The 26,409-nt window shown below is 41.1% G+C and overlaps 1 protein-coding gene across 1 annotated transcript in view; it reads left to right on the top strand.

The window, feature by feature from the left end:
* Nucleotides 1-6,908, top strand: part of LOC126399809 (alpha-tectorin-like) — a 24,368-nt gene extending 17,460 nt beyond the window's left edge. The window contains exons 14-24 of the mRNA XM_050060085.1: nucleotides 586-782; nucleotides 2,520-2,915; nucleotides 3,027-3,310; nucleotides 3,394-3,671; nucleotides 3,794-3,913; nucleotides 4,124-4,308; nucleotides 4,440-4,600; nucleotides 4,821-5,072; nucleotides 5,593-5,752; nucleotides 6,511-6,638; nucleotides 6,824-6,908. Of these exons, the coding sequence (XP_049916042.1) occupies nucleotides 586-782; nucleotides 2,520-2,915; nucleotides 3,027-3,310; nucleotides 3,394-3,671; nucleotides 3,794-3,913; nucleotides 4,124-4,308; nucleotides 4,440-4,600; nucleotides 4,821-5,072; nucleotides 5,593-5,752; nucleotides 6,511-6,638; nucleotides 6,824-6,908 (2,246 nt within the window). The remainder of the gene's footprint in view (nucleotides 1-585; nucleotides 783-2,519; nucleotides 2,916-3,026; nucleotides 3,311-3,393; nucleotides 3,672-3,793; nucleotides 3,914-4,123; nucleotides 4,309-4,439; nucleotides 4,601-4,820; nucleotides 5,073-5,592; nucleotides 5,753-6,510; nucleotides 6,639-6,823) is intronic.
* The last annotated feature ends 19,501 nt before the right edge of the window (nucleotides 6,909-26,409 follow it).

Here is a 26,409-nt window from a genome sequence, read left to right as displayed (position 1 = left end):
TATCAACATATTGTCATCAATGCAGAGGAAAAACATGTGGCCTCTGCGGAAACTTCAATGGAAATCCAAATGATGAGTTCCACACCCCATCTGGAACGACAGTCACCACTCCAGATGAGTTTGGGAAAGCTTGGAAAGTGGAAGGGGACTACACCTGCAGTGATGGGTGTGGCTCCTCCTGTCCACAATGCACCAATGACCTCCCTGCTAGAGCCCAGTGTGAGGTGATTCAGGCAGCTGATGGCCCCTTCAGCGTCTGCCATAAATACGTGGACCCAGCACCATATTTCAAGAGCTGTGTGTTTGATGTGTGTGTGGCTGGACCTGATGCCCTGTGTGCGGACATTGAAACATATGTCAGTGCCTGTCAGTCTGCTAACGTTCAAATCAGCTCTTGGAGACAGAACACCACCTGCAGTAAGTCAACCTGTCAATTTCTCATTTAAAATCAATGGAGAAATTAATATGAGCAATCCGCTGTTTTTTTCTCAACCTCTTCGTGAACTGTCTACTCACAAATGTGGGTAACGGACTTTAGTTATTATAATCATCTAATAGTCACCATTTCTTTCCTCACTTATGAAGGACTTGACTGTCCAGCCAACAGCCATTATGAGCTGTGTGGTACCGACTGTGGTCACACCTGTGCCAGCAGCAATGATGCTACCTGTGAGCAGGGTTGCTCAGAGGGATGTTTCTGTGATGAAGGTTTTCTCAGGAGTGGAACAACATGTGTCCCTGAGGGAAGCTGTGGCTGTCAATATGACGGATTCTACTACAATGTAAGTCACATTCCTTTTAATACTAAGGTTGCAATGAGCAACATTTCCATTGAAACATGTGCTTTCCTCTTTTTCATGTTGTAGGCTGGTGAATCCTTCTGGACAGAAGGTTGCTCCCGACACTGGTGAATCCTTCTGGACAGAAGGTTGCTCCCGACATTGTGAGTGCCATGCTCCCAATGACCTGCACTGTTCTGCTGCGTCTTGCACTTCTTCACAAGAGTGCACCATCCAAAATGGCCAGCTGGGCTGTTTTGATGATATGACCACCTGCACCGTGTGGGGAGACCCACACTACATCACCTTTGATCACAAGACCTACGACTTCCAGGGAACCTGCCGTTATGTTTTGGCCACACTTTGTGGCGACACTGCTGGGCTCCATGGATTCTCAGTGGAAGCCAAGAACGAGCCCTGGAAAGGGCTGACAATTTCAGTCACAGCTGAAGTTTTTGTCAATGTGTGGGGCTATCAAGTGCACATGTCGAGGGGAAGCCACGGTGTGGTGCAAGTGAGTTCAACAACTTTTCAACCCTTGCTGACATTAGATGTCATTTTCAAAAGCACCAGATAGTTGCACCAGAAATACAGTTCTATGATTGCTCATCAGCCTCTGTTTTTCCAATGTTACAGGTGAATGGAGAAACTAAAAACCTGCCTGTTCTCTTGAATGGAACTCGTATTTCTATCTATGCAAGAGGATCTCACACTTATCTCAGTGCTGATTTTGGCCTGACTGTGAAGTACGATGGATCCTTTAAAGTCTCCATCTCTGTACCTTCAACTTACAGGTATCTGCCATGTTTGAATGCTTTTGTTTACATAGTAAAACATCTATATTGTCATATATTTGACACATGTAGCTTCAATCTATCAACATATTGTCATCAATGCAGTGGAAAAACATGTGGCCTCTGTGGAAACTTCAATGGAAATCCAAATGATGAGTTCCACACCCGATCTGGAACGACAGTCACCACTCCAGATGAGTTTGGGAAAGCTTGGAAAGTGGAAGGGGACTACACCTGCAGTGATGGGTGTGGCTCCTCCTGTCCACAATGCACCAATGAGCTGCCTGCCAGAGCCCAGTGTGAGGTGATTCAGGCAGCTGATGGCCCCTTCAGCGTCTGCCATAAGTACGTGGACCCAGCGCCATATTTCAAGAGCTGTGTGTTTGATGTGTGTGTGGCTGGACCTGATGCCCTGTGTGCGGACATTGAAACATACTTCAGTGCCTGTCAGTCTGCTAACGTTCAAATCAGCTCTTGGAGACAGAACACCACCTGCAGTAAGTCAACCTGTCAATTTCTCATTTAAAATCAATGAAGAAATTAATATGAGCAATCTGCTGTGTTTTTCTCAACCTCTTCGTGAACTGTCTACTCACAAATGTGGGTATTGGACTTGAGTTATTATAATCATCTAATAGTCACCGTTTCTTTCCTCACTTATGAAGGACTTGACTGTCCAGCCAACAGCCATTATGAGCTGTGTGGTACCGACTGTGGTCACACCTGTGCCAGCAGCAATGATGCCATCTGTGAGCAGGGTTGCTCTGAGGGATGTTTCTGTGACGAAGGTTTTCTCAGGAGTGGGACGAGATGTGTACCTGAGGAAAGCTGTGGCTGTCAATATGACGGCTTCTACTACAATGTAAGTCACATTCCTTTTAATACTAAGGTTGCAATGAGCAACATTTCCATTGAAACATGTGCTTAACTCTTTTTCATGTTACAGGCTGGTGAATCTTTCTGGACCGAGGGTTGCTCCAAGCAATGTGAGTGCCATGCTCCCAATGACCTGCGCTGTTCTGCTGCGTCTTGCACTTCTTCACAAAAGTGCAACATCCAAAATGGCCAGCTGGGCTGTTATGAAGCAATGTCTACCTGCACTGTGTGGGGAGACCCACACTACATCACCTTTGACGGAGCACTGGCTCATTTCCAGGGCACATGCTCTTACATCATTACTGAGAGTGTGAGCCATGGTACCAACGAAACTCACTTTCAGGTAATAGCCACCAATAATCACCGTGGCAACAACCATGTGTCATTTGTGTCAGCAGTGGATATATACCTAAAAAATCATCCAGAGGGTGCACATGTCAGGATTGGACCCAACAAAAGAGTGAAGGTAAACTTAAATCTACTTTTCAGATGACAAATATTCTATATCTGACTGGTGTAAACACAGGTAACAACATATGCCTCTTGTCTGCCTCTCTCTAATCTCTCATCCCTCCAGGTAAATGGAAATGACGTGTCTCTTCCCATCATAATAGGAACCATAGCTCAGATAGAAAGGCAGGGAAGCTACATAATAGTCAATGCCATTGACTTAATAGTCCAGTTTGATGGCCGGAGTACTCTACTGATCAGAGTGGGCCAACACCGTCAAAATAGAGTCACCGGGATGTGTGGAAACTTCAACAGTGATCCTGCAGATGACAAAGTCTTGCCCAATGGTACACTGGCCCAAAATGACAACCACTTTGGACACAGCTGGAAGTCACCAACAAGCCAACCAGGGTGAGCTGTTAAGAAAAGCAAATGTGGATAATTTTATGAATACTGCAGCCGACAGTAATGGCACCATGACATGTCTTTTCCAGGTGTGGCTCCACGGACGAAGACGGTGGTGATGGATTGAATGACTGTCCCTTTAAAGAAGAATACTCTGAACTCTGTAGTGTCATCGCCAACAGCAGCGGCCCATTCAGTGCCTGTCACCTGCACTCTGACCCCCAGCCATTTTTCACTTCCTGTGTCTATGATCTCTGCCATTACACTCCAGCCAATGGCATGCTGTGTTCTGCAGTCTCAGCCTACGAGAGAACCTGCACTGTGTTGGGGTTGAACATCCCTGAATGGCGCTCTGCTTTGCAGTGTGGTAAGTTTACACCAGATTATGAGATAATTGATGAGAAAAATGAATATTCTGTAGAAGATCTTGCCATAACCTCTCATTTTGTTTCAGTTTCATCACTCTTTGTCTCACCCTTTCTCCACTAGCTGAGTCAGACCCCTGTGAACAGCTGGACTGCACTGAGTATGAGTGGTGTGGTGAGCAGGACGGTGTGTACGGCTGCTTCTGTGATGAGCACCATCATCGGCCCAACAATGAGAGCTACGGTGAGGGCAAGAACTTTAAACACTGCTCTTGTTTGATGAGATCGTGAAAGACAATAGATCGGACTTGCTGTACTAGATTATATAGTATTCATCAGCATTGAAGGCTGTACCCTAACAATTTACATGTTTATTTGATTTGCCTTATCTCTGGTCCTTGCCTTTACAAGCTTATACAAAATATATTGTCCCACATACATCTCTCTTTCATAGACTCGTCCATCACTTGTGTCAGTAGCTCAGGCACCATATCTGTGTCACGCTGCCAGCTGTTTGAAGCTGGCTTCCATCCCAGTGACCTTCACCTCCGAGATGACTCCTGTAAAGGAACTCTCCAGCACGGACGCCTGGTGTTTCACTTTAACAATGACGACCAGCTGTGTGGGACACTTCTCAGGGTAGAGTCCATACATTATATAGACACAAGTTCAAGAGCTTTTAGATATAAACCTTTGCAACATACAGCTTTATATGTGTAAGTAAAATGCATGTTAAAATACTTCAAGTTATTGTCCTCTAACTCTCAAAGAGCAACGGGACCCATTTCATGTATGAGAACACCATCCAGGGCGACGTAGACCCTCATGAGGCCATCATCAGTCGTGAGAAGAGCATCCATCTGCACTTCTCCTGTGAATACCCTCTGGCCCAGGCCGTGTCTATGGATGTAGGCATTAACCCTTTAGAGAGGTGACAACCACAATGCCATTTCGATTTCATTACTGTTATGACAGAATTTATGATTACAGTACTTTTTTACACTGTAGCTGACAAAATACTTTCATGGCTACTTTTCTGGCCAAATGTTTCTGAATATTTTACTCATGTAGATATTATACATTTGAAAACAAATTCCCAACAAAGCTAGTCATTCTCAGGGTTAATCTTGTTTTGTAATGTTTTCCCGTAGCATTGTCAACAGGAGGCTTCCACTTGGCCTGGGTCATTATTACTTGAGGATGATCCTCTATGAGGACACTGGCTTCCGCTTCCCCCTGACCAGAAACAGGAACCTAGAAGTGGAAATAGACCAGAAGTTGTACATCGAGGTGCAGACAGAGGGAGTCGATGAACAGCAGATCTCCACCATTCTGGACTCTTGTTGGGCAACACCTTTCGATGACGCAAGCTACCCTGTCCGCTGGGATCTCATCACTGCACAGTAAAGGAGTTGTTTCACCTTGTGTTAGCACACTGATACCAAGTCCCCTCACTAATTCTGAAATGCTTAGATTGACCTGAACAACTATTACCCCAGCAAGCAATAGTCGTGATTTAAACGTATTGGCTATATTTAGCTCCGATTTAGTCTAGCTACATGTAACCCAAATCTAGCCGATTTAATTTTGAAATTGATTAAATGTAATTTTCGCCATTGCAGATGGCGTGCGGTATGATATTCAATCACGTATGGAGAGTCAACAGTAATTAAAATATGTTTATCTCCATTTTTTGGACATGGTCTCTACATAACCGTATAATTGATGACGTCTACACTTTGGCTATGGTTAGACGTCTACCAAATTTTCACTGACAGCCCAAATTCAGCCGTGATTTAGCCTAGACGTCAGGTCTTCATGTAGACGGCTATTAGACGTTTTTTAAACCAAAAAAATGCTTGCTGGGACATATAAAGTCTACCAGGTAGCACTGTAACTTCCACCATCTTCCCCTTCTTCCAGGTGCCCTAACCCAGAAGATGAAACAGTCGAGCTGATTCAGAACGGCGTCTCAACTGTGGCCCGATTCTCCTTTAGGATGTTCACCTTTACCAACTTTTCATCCATCTACCTGCACTGCCAGGTCCACCTGTGTCTTCTGAGACACAACAACTGCACAGCTGTACGTACCACTTTGCATGTGTGTACTTGTAGTAAGACTTGAAGAATCATCCTGTATACCAACCTGGGGGTCCTTACATCCACTTTGAGTCACCAAAGCTTCACAGGGGGTTGCAAGGCCATCTAGATTTTAAAGGGTGTAAAGAGCATAGCATTAGTTCAGGCAGGACACAATGTCAAGCTCAGCTTACATCCCAGCTACATCAGCTGATCTCAAACAACCCAATCAACTGATGGAGCAGCTGATTGATGGAAGGGAGTCAGCTGATAGATCACATGATTCCTTTCTATGCAACCAATTAGTGAATCTCCTTCAGGGCACCCTATTTAAACTGCTCTGGCCTGCCTACTGTTGTTGCTTCCTCTGCAAGCCGCTTTGCAACCTACATCCACCCCAGCTCCTCCTTTTCATGCTGTGTCTCACTTATCAGTGTCATTTCTGTTTGTCATTGATGCTCTGTTCTGCTCCTGGGGGGTCTTTGCTGCTGCTCTCCCTGCCTTCGGCTTTCCATGTAGGCGCATGGAAGGGCAGGGAGGTTTGCTCTATCTGTAATATTAATATTACAGTTAATCAGTAGTTTTGTACTGTTGTTATTGGTATGCATTGAATATAATATGAAATATCCATAGAATATGTCACATAGTCGGGGGTCATCAGTTTTTCCAATGATAGTAGGAGTGTCGACAAAAAACGTTGGGAACCACTGCGGTATACAACCTGTCATAACAGCTTAAAACTTGTAATCTTGTTTCCTGTAGCACTGCTACCCAGGTTACCACACAAGAGTGGTGAGGGACGTTTCCCATCATGACACTGCAGCCATCTCAGTAGGACCACTAATCCTGAGAAAAGGTAACTCTCACATTTTAATAACCTCTGTATTCCTGTACAGTAGATGACATACTGTACTGCTCAGTCAGTGGATTATGAAAAGTTATCTTACTTGAATTACATAAAATGCTGAGTAAAGAGGCTTAAATGCATTTTGTGCACATTTAAATCAGCACAGTGTTCATGTATACATGTGTGTAAACAAACTACTTGTCTTTATTTTACAGCTGCAGATGAAAGGATGAAAACAAGCAGTGCTTCAGGCCAGCTGACCTCAGTGATGACCCTGCTGATCAGTTTGCTGGCCGCCAAAACTCTGACCTAGAGCGATTAAAGATACAAAAAGTAACAGAATATTTGGAAATGTGTCCTGTGAATTACTCCTGCATTGTGTTCCTCTCTGAGAGGTCTTCTTTTAAGTTGTGGTAGTTTTTCTTTCCAACATTAGAGGGCAGCATTAGATCAAATACACATTTGGCTCTTTGTTCATGAGACTTGTATCTGTTTCTCATCTTTTTGTATTTGGTATAAGCTTCAGCTGTGTTTAACCTCAGGGCTGTTTCTGTGACATTATGATCATCAAACAATATTTCATTAGTGACAAACCTTGATGATGGAGATTAAGATGATAAATTAAGTCATTTTGTCTGATATAGGAATCCCATTGTATGCAGTGTGTATACATTTTTTTTACTCTGAATAATGTTTGAATTTTCTAAAAAAATAAAAATTGCATTGCTTTAAAGTTGAGAGTTATTTCTTGCATAGAGACATCTATTAATCATTTCAATCAATAATTTATTTGTCACATTAAGTTATACAAGATGCAACTGCACTGAAATGCAATACCATCAGCTCCTCCAACTTGGTCCATGGTCTCTGGTTGTGGAATGATTTAACTGTAGTTTTGTTAGTGGTGGGGGGTAAAAAAAAAAAAAAAAAAAAAAAAATCAATGCAGCATAGTATCCAATATTTTGTGTGTCAATTTTGTGTTAATACACAGACGTCAAGTGTCAATTTTTTATTTAAATAATTAATATTACAAATATAAATTCAACTTTTGGTAGCCCACTAGAATAATAACTAACTAACTAACTAAATAAATAATAGCTTTTTTAGTCCACTAGACACATTTTGCTGCAATAAAAAATGATATTGAAATGATAAGTGTTTTTATTCCTCTTCAGGCATGATAAAGAAATTGAAGTTCCTTTATCTTTTATTTATCTTATTTACCTGCAAGTGTCTCCTGTTATAGAAGGACTGGCAAGATTTTCTTGAGCTGCACAACATTTCTTGGATTCCATCAGCCATTTTGGTTTTGAGAGACTTGTGTTGCACTTATGACACCTGGCCAGTGGGTGGCAGTGTATGGCATGACATGCTTGGGTTCACTGTAGTAGCTTATGTGCAACTATAGCATAGAAATGCATGCATATAAAAGCAAATGGCTTTCAGACAGCTGTCCAGTGTAGTGACCACTATGTGTGAAAGGGTTGCAAAAAGAGTAATAAATTGCAATGTATCGCAATAGATGGAATCACACTACTCAGCATATCACAATACGTGCTAAATTGCAATAATGTTTAGTGAAGTATCCTTTCAATGTTGTATCGTGACTTACGTATCGTGATAATATTGTATCATTGGGCCTCTGGTGATTCCCACCCCTAGTTTTTGGTACAGTTCCTCCTGTTTTTTTTTGACAGATTAGATCCACCACATACTCAGTGAACTCATTGATGTCATCAGTGATGTCGATGGTGGTTTCCAGGGATGTACTCCAGATTCTGATTCCATCACTTCCATCACCTGGGGGATGCATCATAGTTTGTTTACATATCCTGACCTCAACAAGATGGCTGCATGGTCGTTCTCGACTCTGCAGCCGCCTCTAAACGGCATTGCAGTCTTCCACAGTGTTCAGTTCACTTGTGGTTCACTGTGAGCAGGAACAGGACAACACCTCACATACCTACTGCACTGTCACACTTAGTCCTAACTAACTACTGGTTAGTTATTACTTAAGGAAACCACACTGTACTTTCAAAACAACTTCTCTGCAGGACACAAAAATGTAACAATAACCACAATTCAAACCATTAATACAGGATGGTTCTCATTTGACATGAAAGGAACTGTCGTTGATACAAGAGGTCAGGTTTCTTTCTTTTGTGCTCAACCTCCTTTGTTGGGCTGAGTGTGGAGACCGACAGAGCCGATATCTCCTGTGTTCTCTCTTTGGGAGCGAAATTCATCATTGTCCATCAACGTGTCCCCACCAGTATGGCATGAGACTTACAGTAGACATAACAACACTTACCACACACCCACAACATGTAATTTGTCATGATGTTACTGTGGGGTGCGGTACAAAGACTTCAAAGAGGGGCAATATGCCCAATACCATATGTCCAGATGCACAGGCTCTCCAGTCCACTGCTGTCAATCCAGGTAAGTTATGTGGAGATTACTTTACAGATCATGTTTCACATCTGTTGGCTTAATAGAAAAAAGAATGTAAGTGTATAATCTCATTAAGCAGTTTTCATGGTCTACTCCTGAACCCAAAACATGTGTAATCAGGATGGTGCTGGAGGACCAACACACCTCTTTATATCCGAGTCATTGTTTGATCACTCTGTGTTTTTCATGTAATAGCTTAGCTCCTCTGACAGTGTACAAAAGGAAGGTTAATCCTGTGGCTTATGTGGTATTTGCAGGCTTTTAAAGTCAGTGTGCGAACATGAATGTGAGACGGAAACAGAAACTTGCTCACAAGATAGTGATAGTGATTACTTAGCAGACATCTTTTGTTGAGAGAAAACCTTGTGACAAATCAAATGTCATGCTCAGGATCTGCAGGAAACCATGCGTCTGATTTCCACGTACAATGAAAAGGCAGGTTGAGTGTGAAGGTTATTACTTTACAGGTATACCCAATTTACTGTTTAAGGTTAAAAGTTGTATGCACAGTTTGGAAAATAACTTAGACCCACAAAATGACCGTCTGTGAATCAACTACTGTCCCCACGCTACATTAAATTTGTAAAGAAAACAGTTTTTTCTGCATGCCTCTGGTGAACAAAGAACCAAAACACAGAGGAAATTCTTGATGAATTCAAGACAAAGTGGTGCGTGATTAACAACAGCAAAACTATATCAAAAGTATTTACACACTCTCACACAACTCATGCAGTAAAATCTGAGTCTCATGTATCCAGTGGCATGCTCAGTACTTCCCGAACACATGCATTTTCAATAAAAACCTTACAATTTAAAACACTTTTGCATAAACAGCAGAGGCACGCTACTCTTCCATGTGTGAGACTTTATGCAGAAGTGTTTGCTGTTGTTAAACGTGGACCCCTATGACTTCAATTCATCAAGAATTTTCTGTTTTTGGATTTTCCGTTCACCATGCAGCCATGTGAGAGCAAAGGTTTCTTCCCAAATTCAAAGTAACATGAGAAGAGTGAAGACCAAAACGCACCGGCGGCGAACGCTGGATGTCAAAAAATACCCCCCTATTATCTTCAATATACAACCACCCACTCTCTGCTTGTACATACCAGTTCCCACATCAGCTCTTTTTCTCTGCTCCTATGGCAGCTCGACTCCTTTCCTCACCATGGATGTACAAAGAGATATCTGTAGCTGTTGCTGTGTCTTGTGTGTGACAAAGAATGGATGAAGAGAGACTCGTTGTTGAGCTCAAGAAATATCCTGGACCCATAACCTCATCATTATAATGACAATGGCCAGAAAGATACTTCCTGAAAGATACTTTCAGACAGAGTTTTTGTGAATTTGATAGTGCGATTGCTTTATTGAAAGTACAGTAGCACCATTGCCAATAGTGGGATAGTTAGTGGGCTAAAACTGTACATTAGTAGTTGAGGTAGCACGTTGAAAGGCAGATAGTTAAAGTCATTGCCTTATAGAAGCTCGGTTTTAGTAAGTTTTCCAACTTTTGCCAAGAGGGAACTTTAGATATTGGTCCCTAGATTATGTTCACCGAGTTTCATGCAGATCGGTCAAACTTCCTAGGAAGAGATTGATTTTAAGTTTTTTTCAAAAAAATTCAAAATGGCGGAAAATCTATATAACCGGAAGTTATGGGTTTTGAGGCAAATTTGTTCCTCGTGAGGAGAGGCATCTCTGTGCAAAGTTTCATGTCTCTACAACATACAGGGCATGAGATATGCCCATTCAAAGTTTGCAATTTCAATCGGTTGCTATAGCGCCCCCCTTTGGCCAATTGATGTAATATTGCTTCATTCGCATCCTCCCATGACCCTCTACCACTGTGCCAAATTTCACATGGATTGACCAGTGAGGAGAAAAATGTGGAACAGACACACCAAGAGACAGAGTTTTTGTCCTTATATAGTAAGATAGGGGCTGTCCACATATGGTTTTCAGCTCATGCAAAGGTGGTAGTACAGAACTTTCAGTAAAAGTAGTTAGAACTTTGCATGGTCATCTGGTGATGAGCTGCAGCATGACGCGTCTAGTGTGTGCTAGGGGCGGCATGTGACATGCATCACATGATGTGTGTTTTCAGCTTAACTGGTATACAGATGGTCATTTGGGGGATGAAGTATTCCTGTAAGAAGATACTGATGATGGCATCAAAGTAAAATTCAATAGTAAAAGCCCTGGGCTGGACCACTGTGCTGTGTACAAGTGAGACTGACAGTAAAGACAAGATGGTCAGTTGCTGTGATTTTGTGGTCACCTGCACGTCGACATGTACTCAGCATTGTTGGGGGAAATAAGGAGGATGCTACTGTGATGATAATGATAAAAGGCTTGTGGGCTAGTCAGTTACTGAAACCACTTCACTCAACATAGTAAACATTCAACTGTCACCTCTCACACCTCCACAGCTCCACCCTCTTGACCATATACCAAAAATCCAAGATGGCGACAGCCAAAATGTTAAAGTAGAGGCTATAAAATGGGAGTCTACAAACCAGTGGGTGACATCATGTTAGCTATGTCTAGTACCGAGGGGGAAACACGAGTTTGTGTATACAGTTATTGAAACATTCCACTCAAAACCAAAAATGCTAACCATGTGGTGGCTCTAGATAACAGTCCTTCATATCACCAAAGTCATAGCTGTCGAAATATATTTTAGTCTGGACCAACATGATGGACTGATCGACCAACCCGCAGACTGACATTGCCATCCCTGCTGCTGCAGAGAATGGTAAACTGACGCTAACCCTGATTAGTGTTGTGAAATCTCTCCCCTCAAAATCAAAGGTATAATGTGTCCTCCTAAAGTGCAGTCCCATTTATTCAGTCCTTTTCTTTAACTCCTCTATCCTGCATCTAATTAGATTAACTAAGTGCAGTTCCTGAAGCTTCACAGACTTTGTCCCACCTTTTTTTAACCCACCCACATATGTCAAACATAACAGCATCCATATGTGGCGAGTCATACCTTATCTTTCACTTGTAAACTGCTCCTTGAAACTGCATAGACATTAGATGGCTTGAAGGGAAAAGAACAATCTGATAAATTGTGGCAAACTTTCATGAATTTCTTTGCAATGACTTAAATATAGTGTACATGTGTTTCTGAGTTTAAGTAGTGCTATTGATATATCTCAGAAGACATCATTAAAAGCTCATTGAATGTCTACAAGTGGACGCTGTTCTCTGAGATTTTGTTTGTCTTGGTCTGATTTTCTGTCAAAAAAATGTCTACCTAGCAGTTTCCAGCTCAGAGCCATGAAACCACGTCGAATACTCATCCCTCCACTTTAGACCTGAGCTGTTTTTAGAAGCAGGCCTGGGAGTTGGTAGCCTCAGGAGGGCGGTAAGGAGAGAGGCAGAATGAAGAGGAAGATGGTGAAAGAGGAGGAGAAGGTGGCAGATGGGGAAAAGAGAGAAATATGAGTGATAGGTTGTTGACTTTTACAAGATGCTGAGGGCTTAGAGGGCCTAATTGGATTTGCTCGTGAAGTCCCCAGTGTGGTGTGTTGGAGGGGTCAGGAACGGTCCCATCTGACGTCTGACCTCTCCTCTTCCCCTCATGTCAACACCACTGACCACTCTGCAGCCCACAGCATGATCGCATCTGAACTTGAGTCTGTTTATGCCAGATTCTCTGGGATTCTTTATACAGATAGGATCTGTATTAAACAACTTTGTGGTTTTGAAAAAAAGGGCATATTAACCACTGATATAGTTCCCACCAAGATTTCTCCCAACATCCCAACTGCACTTCAGTGTGTCACATGCTGCCGGTTTGAAAGACATATTGAATTACTGGTTATGAGGATGAATGTGGGATTGGGCTTCATTTTTTATCACTTTGTTCCATTTTGAGTGCAATTTTTTCATTACTGTTTTGTTTTGGGTGAAGCATAATTGGGAAATAGACATAATCTTGGTATTTGGACAGTTAAAGTGAACCTAAAGGAGCAGTGTGCAGGATTTAGTGGTATCTAGGGGTGAAGAATTGCAGATCCCAACCAAACCTCTCCCATGTGCCAAGCATGAACTCCCGAATTCCTTCAGTGTTCATTGTTCAGGAGGTTTATAGCTGGAGCTGAATTATCCACAGAGGTCTCTGCCTCTCCAAAACAAATGGACCAAGTGATTTAAACTGTTAAAAACAGTGTGTGTGTGTGTGTGTGTGTGTGTGTGTTTCTCCTATGCTGTTGCTAGCCCAGCACCTATTGTGTGCTCACCTTTTTCTCCGATAATTCAGGAGGCTTCCATCAGGAGGTCCCCTCCTCCTATACCAGTTTAAATCAATAAAAACACAAATGAGCTACTAACTATGGTGACTGATGCGAAACACGAAAAACATGAATGGTCCTGTCTTGAGCCAGTATTTGGTTTGTCGGTTCTGGACTACAGTAGAAACACGGCGCAACATGGTGGACACTGTGGATGAGGACACACTTCCTATGTAGATATAAATGGCTCATTCTAAGGTAATAAAACCAATTTTTTTTTTTCTGGTGATTATACACTAAAGAAAACATACTTATTACAATATATTCAGTTTCTTCCAGTGTACCCCCCTAAATCCTACACACTGGACCTTTAAATCTTTAAAGTACAGTTTTACAGAGAATGGGAACAAACATAAAGTTTATGGTGGTGAAATAAAAACACTAAAACAATTAAATCTAGTAATTTAATAGCCATTATAGAAAAAAAAGAGGTTCTAACAGTGACTGCATTAAATTCCTGTGAGCAGCAGGTAACCTTTGCCACACCTGTCCACTCTATCCTGTATGAACAGAAAAGATTTTTCTTTTTCGTCGTTTGTTTTTCTCGTTGTTCACAAGGCCTTTTGTTTTGATCAGCCCTCTCTTGATGAGGACATATCCGTCCATCTACTGTTTCTGTCGAGAGTAATTAGATTTCCCTGGTGAATTCTATACTCCTGAGAAGGCTGGACGGTCAGGGGAGTGTAGCTGCAATCCTAGAAGTCATGAAATTGACTTAGCAAACCATGTGTGAAAAATCAGCACTTTGTAAAGTGAAATATACGCACCGTGACTTTAATCCATGCTGTGTTCTTCATGGATTTACAGTGACATCTTTACTGTCCTGAAAATTACAGTTCACAAGAGCAAAATACACGTTTTTTTTCCTTTAAAAAAAAAAATGTTTATCTATAGTCTTAATGTGTTTCAACCATGTCCCATTCAAAGTGAAATAAAAAAAATATGATTACATCTTATCTGCCCCCCTTCCCACTAACTATTATGTTGTGTGTGGTCATGCTTATTCATGAATTAATTCCACAAAAATCCATTATAATAAAAATGCCGTAATTATGAATTATGTTGTCTGTGACATTTCCATCAGCTTTCCATCTGATATATTAGATCAGACTTTACCAGAGGGCTTCCTCTTGCCATCTGGTTCTACTGTCACCCCATGACTGCATCCTTTAGTCCTCAGACCTACAGTACAGTCTACAGCCTGGCTGCTTTAAAAGCATCTGGGCATTTTGCTTTTTTGGGTCTTTTATTTATTTCCACCAAATGGCAGTAAGTGATACATGAAATTTACTCCTCATCCTTTAAAAGCCCCCCGGCTGCTCCCACGTGTTCTATTTGTTCTACTTCACGCTTCATCGTGCAACTTCAAGATTAAATATCCCAAGCACATTTAAGATGCAGGCCTCAGTTGTATAGTGTTGCCTCCGGCTGCAGGAACTTGTATGCTTATAAAATGTTGACTTCACTATTGTTGAAAACAAAAAGTTTCAGGCTGTTAGTATGCATCCCTCTGAAAAGTGATACACTAGAATTCTATTGTTGGGGCATAACTAGTTACATGTAATTAAATTACAAAATAAATGTAATTGTGATTGAGTTACAGTTACTGAAAATAAAAATGTAATTAAGTTACAGTTACTAATTAAAATGTTGGTGATTACAAACGGATTACATCTAAATCTATTATTTTTAGTAAAAAAAACCTCAAAAAGTTATACAATTTAATATGTGATATTACTTTAATGAAGTAATCAAAATGGTTACATTACTTGTTATATTTTAAACAGGGTAACAACAAGTAATTTGTAACCTATGACATTTCAAAAGTGATAGTACTTAATCCAGTTATTTGGACATAATCACCTATTTGGGAAGACTGCGATTACATGACCACTGTGCTGACCGGAATAAAGAAGAAAGTAGTACAAAGAGCAAAACTCTGCGTAAGAAGGCAGGTTGAGGTGATGGATGAGTCAAACAAACACAGGACTTTCCCCCAGGAGACTGGTGATTGCAAAACCAAGTGAACTTTGAGCTATTTTAAGGTATGTCTTTACCATGTTTGTTTTCCGAAACCTAATCTACATGTCTTTACTTTCCATACCTAGCCTATTTAACTTTATATGCCTAAACCTAAGTTACATAACTTAACTTTCCAAACCTAACCACATACCTTTACATTGCCTAAAGATAACCTACATAACTTTACATTGCCTAAATCTAACCTATGTAACTTAACGTTGCCTAAAAATAACCTATGTTACTTTACTTTCCAAACTTCCCCTACGTAACTTTAACTTTAGGTTGCCAAAGCCTAACTTACATGACTTTACATTGCAGAAACCTAACTACGCAACTTTACTGTCCAAACCTACCTTACATAACTTTACGTTGCCTGAACCTTCCCTACTGAACTCTACGTGACCTAAACCTCACCTATGTTACTTTATGTTACCTATACCTAAAATACGTAACTTTACTTTCCAAACCTAACCTACATAACTTTACATTGCCTAAACCTAACCTACATAACTTTACCTTGCCAAAACCTGTGCTACACAACTTAACTGTCCAAACCTAACCTACAAAACTTTATGTTGCTTAAACCTAATCTACGTAACTTTACTTTCCAGACCTACCCTACATAACTCTACATTGCCTAAACCTAACCTACATGACTTTGTTGCCTAAACCTAACCTGTGTCACTTTACGTTGCCGAAACCTAACCTACTTGACTTTACGTTGCCTAAACCTAATCTACGTGACCTTATTTTCTAAACCTAAGCAAATTTACGTTGCCTAAACCTTACCTACGTAACTTAATGTTGCCTAAACCTAACCTACGGAACTTTACGTTGCCTAAACCTAACCTACATGACTTTGCATTAAATTTGTAACTTTATGTTCAGTACGAAATGGGACAATGCCAAACCTAAGCTACATAACTCTACATTGCCTAAACCTAACCTACATAACTTTATGTTGTCTAAACCTAACCTACATAACTTTGCATCAAGTTTGTAACTTTATTCAGTATGAAACATGACAACGCCATTTGTGAGGCGCTAATTCGTCAGGTATCATACACCTGTTGTATGTGCATTTCCATGACATATCATATGAGCCCTTCTATGAGGATAAGGGTCAAGTTTGTACTTCTTTGGGGTTCCTTTTAAAGTAATTGCTTGATATTTTTGGAATTATGCTTTTTTGTTTACTTGCAGAGAGCTAGATGAGAAGATCAATGACACTCATATCTGTTCGGTAAATATATAGCTACTGTCAGAAGCTAGTTAGCTTAGCTTGGTACAAAGACTAGAAACGGAGGGAAACAGCTCCAAATGTAGCGAAACTGGGAAACTATAAAACTCACAAATTAACATGTTGTATCTTATTTGTTTGATCTGTACAAAAATTAAAGTGTAAAAACAACAAATGTAAAAACATTTGGACAGAATTGGGCTAGCTGTTTCCAGTCTCTGAGCTAAGCTAAGCTAACATTCTGCTGTAGTTAACTCCATATTTTAGCAAGTTTACATGTGTAGTCTAGTGAGAAAAATTAAAATTTCATTCCCAGCTTTCAAGTCATTTGGTCTGACCAGATAACACAGTTTTCTGAGTCATTTCAATTTACTTAAAATGCTTTTAGCTAATTTGCCTACATACTCTAATTAAGTTTGTCCCAGGAATTAGAAGGCCAGAGGCTGATGGAGTGAGTGATGGACTGGACAGAAGATAATGACAAACCTCCTGCTTTCCTTTTCCACTGTGTCACCATATTCTCTTTCCTCCGCCCCAACACCACTTCACCCCCTCCAACTGTGACCATGGGCTGTTTATCGACTGGCTTCTTCTTCCTGTTTGTGGTACTAAGAGGCTGAAATTAGATCTGCATCGCCGAGGATTTGAGATAAATTGGGCAACGGATCAGTCCTAACTCGATTTTCTTTTGGTAGTGGAGGGGGGAGAAGAGGATAGTTTGGCATGATGCAGCAGACAGGATAACACCAGATTAACACGGACGAAGATGGGGTGAACATGGATCTGTTGAGAGTGGCGTGTGCTGCAGTTAGTGAGTTTTACAAACAACAGGATGTGAATTGTGCACAAGAGTGGAAATTGTGGACACACATAGGTCTGGGATTGTCTAGCTTTAGTCCATGCTATGCAGAGCCTCATCATTGGCTGCATGCTTTCCTCCGCCGTGGCTCCCTGGGTTGGCCCAAATGGCTGTAGCACACAGGGGTAATCGGCCGCTCCCATTACAACTCCCAGGGGAGGGGGGTTTGCTCCTTAGCTTCTTTGTACGGTTAGGAGTCGGGGTGTTGATCTCACTCTTTTCACTATCCCACTTTGATCTGACTCCAATCCCTGACAGCTGATACTGTAGCCGAACCTGACACTCGGCGCAGCCTCTGAACAAATCTGGAATGGGAAGAGGAGAATGGGATTGAGACGAGCAGGGCTGAATGCCAGAGTATCTGTTGTTTGGTGTGCCAGACAGACATGATGACCCTCTTGCTTAAACTCAGCCCAAGAGGTCACAGCCTGTACTGGAGAGGAGGGAATGCCCTGAGGGTAAACAAGTGTCTCTTGATGTTGTTGTCACTTTCATCTGTTCACATGGATGAATAAAAAATAACTTGGACATGATGTTGAGATGGGATTCTGTATCAGCATCTGTATAACCAAGGGATTCTGTTCTTTGAAGTATGTCGATGTTGTGGATAATGTACAGACAAAATCTTGCCCTGGAGATTTTTCAAAATTCAATGGAGGACCATAGGCAGGATAAGTCTTTGGCTGAATCCAAATGCCATTCCTCTGGACTTAGGGACTGATCCCTCGCAGACTTCAGTCATACGTACTGTGACAAGTTCACCATCACTACGTAAAGTCTGCAAGGGCAGAGACCACAAGCTGCTGATAGACAGCCCTTGAGACTGTTTCACTCGTTGCTATGGAAATGTTCAAGTGACGATGCGAACTGCTGTCATATTCTTTTTTCTCATCTGTACCTGTAAATAAATCTGTATGACATTTAAACTGCAGTAATTCAAATACAGAGATGGTTGTAAATAAGGACCGAGCCTATGTTTCTATGTATTTCTGTATCACAATGTTTTTGATTATTTTTTTTCTGGCCTTCAAAATTTAAGTCTTGTTTTAATAGGCTACAGTAATGGTTTTGCATACATATTAAGTTTTGTTTTTTAGTAATCTGTATTGCAATGAATTTTGGGCAATTAAATCAGTGAAGTCTGATAAAGTCTGCACCCCAAGTGGACTCTGTGGAAGTCTGCAGAAAGTCTGCTTTAGGCCTCTTGTTGACTGGAGAAATTGTAGATTGTAGATTTGGACAGCCCTAAGCACTCCCAGAGTAACCAGGAACACACCTGTAAAGTCCACGAGTCTGCAAGTACGGTGAAGTCCAGACATTTGGATTCAGCCTTAGTCTTGAGATAACAAATCCAATCGATTGATCAGAAAATAGTAGCTAGGAGGTTGAGTGAGGCCCCGAGCTTGTAATGGTCTTCAAAATAAGTGAAACATTTTGCTCGCTACTTTTGTATTGCTGAGCGCTTCGTGTTTTATGTACTATGAGCCTCACATTTTTGCAGAACGACCTTGAGTGCCTCAAGTTCACACCTTCAATTCAGAGCGGAAAAAGTGCTCAGTGTCATTGGCTTTTTTTCCCTATTGTCCAATCAGACAATTTGAGAGGTGGGCCTTTGCTGGTGGCGACAACAACACATAGTAGGGTACATGGTTGGTGTCAAGCTAACCTTAGCTCACTTTCATCGTCGCCCTGCTAGGCAATCTGCAAGACATATCTGAACATTTTTTTAATATCATTATTTTTTGGCTTTTACCTTTATTTGACAGGACGGATTAAGTGTGAAAGGGGGAGCAAGAGAGGGGATGACATGTAGCAAAGGGTCGCAGGTTGGAATCTAATCTGCAGCCGCTGTGGCAAGGATATTGCCTTTGTACATAGGACGCCCGCCCTACTCAGTTGTCACCTCAACTACTTTCTAACATTTTACCAACTAGAATAAGATCCAACGATTGACAGCAGACTTTCAAACTATCCCTGACTCATCCTAAAATAAGCCTTGAACCAACCATCAAGCTCCTAGACCTGGTGGTGGTACTTCCTGTGATTTTTTCTCTTTCTGAGGGTCTCATGTACCCACATGGATCTTCTTTTCCTTGTGACCAAGACACTATTTGGGAACAGCCCCTCACCCTTAATCAAAGCCAGAGCAAGTTTCCTCCACCTGTCAATATGTTCTGCAGATTTTAAGGTACAGATCTGTGACTTTACCTCACAGCAAAATGTTAATATAAGGACAACAGATTCAGTGGTCTTCTAGAAACAATTTTAAAACATTTTGGAGGATGCAAAATGCTGATTAGGGTCTAAATCTAGTCTGGGTCTGGTGAAATCTTAGTCTCAGTCTATGCCAGGATGTACAGTATCAGCATGGGGAGAGTGTGGCCCCAGTCTGGCAACAGAAAAAACGTCAGTAATAAAAAAAACTTGATTTATTCAGACATAAAAGTGTCACCTTCATTAAGGTCAACACAAATCATGTCAACTCAAAGATGGCACAGAACTGCTTCCTAGTTCGGTGACTTTGTATTTTCAACATTCTTCTTGTAACACAATTTTATGAGTGTATCTGAGACAGAAAAATCCAAGTTCTGGGTGATGGGGAGCCAAGTATGTGATTGTCAACAACAGCCCAGAATTCACAATATAAAGGAGCCTTCAGTTTGCCCTTGGGTTAAGACTACCATAATTGCTGCTGAGTCTGTGTACCAGAAAAGTTCAGAACTTGTCACACGACATTTTAACAACAAAGAGAGCTTAACTTTCTCATAACTTTGTCTCTGATCTTATTTCTACAGTTCTGACAGTTGTATTTTTCCTGAAGGGACAAGAGACTGAAAGCTGTAAGGCCAACCCTCCACAGGTGCTACAGATGGGCCCCACCAGCATTAACTGCAAAGCTCTATCGGCTGAATGGTATAGAGCCATCAGCAATCTGAGCCTTCCTGAATTAAACTGAGAGAAAAGCCTTTTAAACAGTGGCTACCCAGAGATCCCTTGGGTTACGCGGGGGCGTTCAAAGACTTCCCTGTGTGATGACTCAGTTGTCTTTCAACCATGCACACAACAAGGCGTGCGTTCCTCTGTATATATGCTTAACCAAGCTTAACAAGCGTCACTTAGGTGTTCTTGGTTTCACCGTTTAAGGCACGCCTCCTCCTCTTGATTCTAAAGATCACCAATGCAGTTTGCATACATCACAACCAGACAAGCTGCAACTCATTCTGCCTCAGGTCAGCACTAAAACTGATGTTGACCGATTGGGCCTCTTGTCTGTCATCACAGACCGTGAACATACCTGAACAATACAGTGGAAAGAAACGAGAAATGTTCATTAGTGGGATTTTCCACTATGTTAAGTCATGTTCAGGTAGTAGAGTATTTTCACATTTTGTTGGAAGTATTGTCAACTGAAGGGTTATATTTTCCTCACAGAAGCCTATTCAAAGCCTGTTTGGTAACAACAAATTGCTCTATCATTTTTGCATAGTTAGCATATAAGCAGTAGGCCAGATGGGTCATTTTTAACCCTCCACAAGGGATTTTGGCATCTCAAGCACAATGGTTTCTTTATACACATGATGCTATTGGAAAAACTCTTGCTTAACACGGTATCAGTATCTTCGTTACATAGTAAACACAAGGATGAAGTACCAGAACCCACAGGCTCTTTCTCTTTCTTGTATGTCTAGATAGATGTGGGAAAGGTCCATGTCATACAAGAGAGCTGTATTATCTTTTGGAGTACAATAATCTGCTACCGTGTCCTCTTCCACATCCACAGTGCAACATTACATCACTCCTTTATTTAGAGGCCATATCGATGTGACATCATGAGCATCACTCTATACCTGCATTCACCACAGAGACGAGTGGCTGGGATTGAAACTCAAGCCTGTGTATTATATGAGATGCAGAACATCAACGCTTGTCCTTGGCTTTTCTGATGGCTAATCAGATTTCATGAGGCAGAATATGAGGACAGAGTTCCAGTTTCCCGTACGCTCTGTCCAGATAACAGAGTGGACGTCTCACAAATAACATATGTCTTGAGGAGATCATCTTGTTGGTTAGCATGTTTTGGCCAAGACTGGATTACCAACAGGGCCTGGAGCGCACCAGTTTAAAGAAACAGCAACATTTTACAGTATGCACTGATTTGCTTGCATGCTGACAGTTTCAGAGAGAAGACTGATGCCACTCTCATATCTGCATGGTAAATATGAACTTGAGCACCTGATTACCTGAGCTTAGCACAAACACTGAAAAGAGGGGGAAACAGCTAGCATGAGAAGTGGTAGGAGGGATTTATACTTCTGCGTTGTACCCATGGCATACCGTACATATAAGACATTTTTTGTCGCTGAACCTTGTGAGCTATAATGGAGCCAAATTCTGTAACATTACCTTTGTTAAATGTTGCTGTTGTCCCTGGCTTCATATGAATAGAGGAAAAGTCCGCTAGCTACTTGGCTAATTTATAAAATGTAAAATGCCATAGGCTTGTGCTAAAAGCATTAGCATGTTGTATTTGTAGGGAAAATGTGTACGCAAAAGACAAGTGCTTTGTCTGTGAATGCGACGAGTTATAATGAAGCTGATTTGTGTATTTGTGTTTGAAATTGTCGCTATAAAGCCATGTTTAATGTGTTTTTAATGTGTTTTGAATGAACTGAACTTCACAACACTTCACAGAAACCCCACTGTCGACTAGTGTTTTGGAAGTGTAACTGCAGAGTGCCACAGACACACCACCGCACAAGAGAAACTAAAAACTTGGTATTTCACCTGGATGCGTGTGGCTTTGCAGAACATAGCAGTGCATGCTTCAGCAAGCTTGGTGACCGTCTCAGCCCGTGCTCTCAGTGCACGTTCATGAGTTTTCCACTTTATACGAAAATGCGGAACAAAAATGTATTGGTTTGATGGCAATGAGAAGTTGGGCTGAGTGGCAAAATGTGGGTTTGGAAAATTTGGCAAATTAGACTGAAATATTACACACATACAAAATAAGATCAGCTTATCTGATGCATGTCAAGTTTGAAGGCAAGCAGAATACAGTATTCATGTGTTCCGATAATTTGCATATTTGATGGACTGGCTTGTAAGCCTGTTTAACCTAACCTCTGAGCATCTAAATTTGTAAGATGATAATCCCAGAAGAGTAAAAAATCCTTTCTGTTTGACGTTACAGTTGGGTGTATGCTCTCCTGTAGGTTTAATCTTAATCTTAATAAACAACTTTTTAGGTTTCGGTTTTGCTGGCTTATCCAAAATTTGACAAGATGACCCAATGTGAGCCAGAAAGGCCATGCACCAGGCTCACAACACTGTGTGACGTGGGATTTAAGACACCGCCCTCTGGTGAAATACCAGGCTTTAAGGGAGTCCCTCAAAGCCACAGATCTGGAAAGATAATACATGCAAGAATGTAGTATAACAATAGCACCAGTAGAGGTGAGTCATACACACAATAATTTTACTCAGCAATGTCAGTTACACACCAGTATCAACCTAATGTTTGCTAACATTTAGCCACACGAGCTACTGGTCATACCGGACCAAATACTGTAGGGCTACAGTGGTGAAACTCCTGAGGGTCGTTAGAGAGCAAGGATGCATTTTATTGTTTATAAATTACTTCCTCTTTTATTTGCTAGAAAAAAAATGTTTTCATATACTCAAAAAAGTTGCATTTTTATTTGTTCTGTCAAAGTTATTATCACATGATAAAGTAGTTCTCATCAAGGGCTAATTTGCAAGCTCTTAGCCTTGGTGCCTTCACTAATTTAGACTCAGATGTTTTCATTCTAACGGACACATTTGGATACTGCTTTCACTTTCTAGTTGAGCCCTCACATGTGATTCATTTCTGCAGTACTTGTTGTTATTCTCAGCATGTGCTGAGAACTACCCCTCCATGATATAACCGGATTTTCTAATGACATCCCTGGAACAAAAACAATGCTCAGATATAAAGTGTTTCATATTAAATGCTTACAAGGTTTCAAAGCTGCTTTGACAGGCGTTTGAAATGTACAGCTGGCTCAGAGTGTTAGTGTCATTCAAGCAGTGTGTTTATACCTCTAGGTGCGGATTGGGCTTTGGAGGTATCTTAGTCGTATCTTGTGGTTGTTATCATGCTATAGATCATTTTCTGTTATGACACGAAGGCTCTGTTGGCTCAGTGACTCACCTGTCAGGACGGGCAAACAAAAGAATCAAGAGGAGGAAGCATGTACAAAATCTTCACTTGAATGCGTGATGAAGCAAGTCAACATTTTGAACAATGGCTTATGTCTGTGGTTGACATTTTGTTGTTGTAGAGACGACTAGATAGATATTCTCTTTCAAAACAGTTTCCTGGGTGACTTTCTCATATTCATTTCTGTTATAAACACAAGAAGCCATGTGCCTGTCCTTAACAGTGCCTGGATACTTTCTGATGGCACGTCTGATGTGTGTGTGCCAGACACCTGGTACGCAGACGGGACACATAAATAGAAACAGGCAACATGTGTGGTTTTACATAAAATGCAGTTAAACCAGTAATGTTTTAATGGTGTTCCCCCCTTGAATGAATCCATGACAAACAATTAAATCCTTTCCCGTCCGCCACAAAGCCACTGGTTGGAATGCTTCACCAATTATTAAGGACGCTGCATGAATTGTGTCAAATGTTCCTTATTTTGTCACTTCCTACCAAACACATTAAAGCGCCATTGTCGCTGACAATGGAATGACTGTGGTCAATAAAAGTCGTGACTCTCCAAAGCTCATTAAGCTTTAATCACCTGCTTTAGGGCCGCAGACATTTTATAACCCCTCAGCCAACAAGGATGTTGTTTCCTAGGAATGCATTAACTGTTGGATCAATTTGATTCATCAAATAGTTAACTGGGTTTGAATGTACTTGAAATTTTATGACTCTTTACCTCATTTTCGAGGTCACAGTAAAGGCCTTTAAACAGCCGGGGCGTGACGAATAAACAACATGAATATTTACATGAATATTTTGCTTTAAACTACCAGAGGTTGTGTAGACTGAACTATCCATTTGTTGGCCTGTGCATATCAATTAGCTAATGTCTATCTTGTCTTTGATCTCAGGTACATGACCTTGTTGTCTAGCTGGCTAAACTGAAACCAACCAGTAAAATATGATAAACTCAAATCCAAAATCCAAACAGAACACCAGGCAGGAAACAGAGCAGGGAATGACACCTGGGGCCTGTATCACAAAGCAGGATTAATGTCTTAGCGAGGTAACTTCAGGGTTAACCCTGGGTTTTCGGTCTCACGAAGCTGGTTCAGTTCTTATCGGGGTAGATCACCATGGTAACTTACTCTGAACGGCTATCCTGCTCCGGAGCAGGGTAAGTTCAGGGTTGAATCTGATCCTATAAAAAGCACCACCCACTGGCCAATCAGCTGTTCGGAAAAAAATGACTCCGCTGACAGAAATGCAGCCCAGTCATGACGGGAAGTTTAATTCATTTGATTGATTTTGATTTGAAAGTTTATTTTGAACATTAAAAAAGAAAAGAAAGCAACAACAACAGACAATGAAAAGATTGTTCAAAAAGGAGTGGAAAGAAGTCGAAATTTCATCCCACCCCTTCATAAGAAAGAAACTGATCATTTGCGGACACTTAATAGCACCATTAATTAGTGCCAACATTTTGTTTTGTTGGAGGAAATGATCCCTGTTAAAGATAATGGGCCTAATTGACAGCTTTGCTGCTGGAAATGTGGAAAGTAGCCTATCATGTCTACACTTCATGGTGTTTGAGGGATTTTCCTTTTTGTTTTTTAAAGAGGGAGACTAGGTATATTTTTGCGCAGCTGTTAATTTCTAACACAGCTCAATATCAGGATGATTTTATTCAGACTATCAATTTGGTGTTGATATGATTTAATTGTGGCGTCAGCTTTAAGCTTTATTGTAGCATATATAACGTTATGACAAAGAAGACCAATTTATCAGACGCAATGATGTTAGACGATAATTGTAATACACGCAATTCATCTGCGCAGCATTGATTTCATGGGATTCAAGGGTGTGATCAGTGTCAGATGTACAGGTACAGGTACTGTAGCTACTTGAACCAGTGATGAGTCATTTAACTTACACATCATTTTATTTGCTACCTTGTTTTGTCTTGATTTTTCCCTCTCTCCTCCTCTATTTCTTCTTTCCTCACCCGTTTTTTTCCTTCTCTATTATGTGATTTCATTGATGTTTTGACAGGGGAATTTATTTGATAAGCTTTTAGTGGCTTCTAACCTCTCTGCCACTTTTCTTTTTTTAATCTAGTAAATTTTATACTGTCTGTTTTTAACATTATGTGCAAATAAACTAATCTAAACTAAAACTAAACATTATTCATCCCGTTATGCGTTGCCACGCATGTTTCCTCCTCCTGCAGCTGCCACGGTGTTGGCCTTTTCTGTAATGTTGCTTTTCTCCTCCTCATATTTTAGTAGAATTAATCTCTGATCCTCACGAGAAATACTTTTTTTTTTCCTCACATACGGCGCTCTGTGAGGACGCTCAGTGGCGCTCAGTGACGCTGCGCTTCTCTCATGATTGTGATTGGTCCGCTGCATGCGCGTTCACGGCTCTTGATAAAGCAATCCTGGGTTGAGTTATCGAGTTACCAGGCCCCAGGAACACAGGGATGAACACAGGAGTCAATGCTGTGATGAATGCAGGGATGAACACAGTCAAACTGACGAAGAACAAAGGGAAACACACAGGTATACACAGAAAACTAATCACAAAAACGAGACACAGCTGGAGTAGGAAGACATGGACAAAAGGAGGGAAATGGAGATTGGCTGAAAACAAGGGTGTGGTGGGGAACACTAGGGTGGAGCAAACAAGACTAATACAGAACAGGTGTGAAGGGAAGAATCTGGGAACAGGGAGGGACTAACGAGACA

Source organism: Epinephelus moara, chromosome 13 (genome assembly GCF_006386435.1).
Source record: "Epinephelus moara isolate mb chromosome 13, YSFRI_EMoa_1.0, whole genome shotgun sequence".
In the NCBI taxonomy this organism is placed as follows: Eukaryota; Metazoa; Chordata; class Actinopteri; order Perciformes; family Serranidae; genus Epinephelus; species Epinephelus moara.
This window is presented reverse-complemented; position numbering and strand designations above follow the sequence as displayed.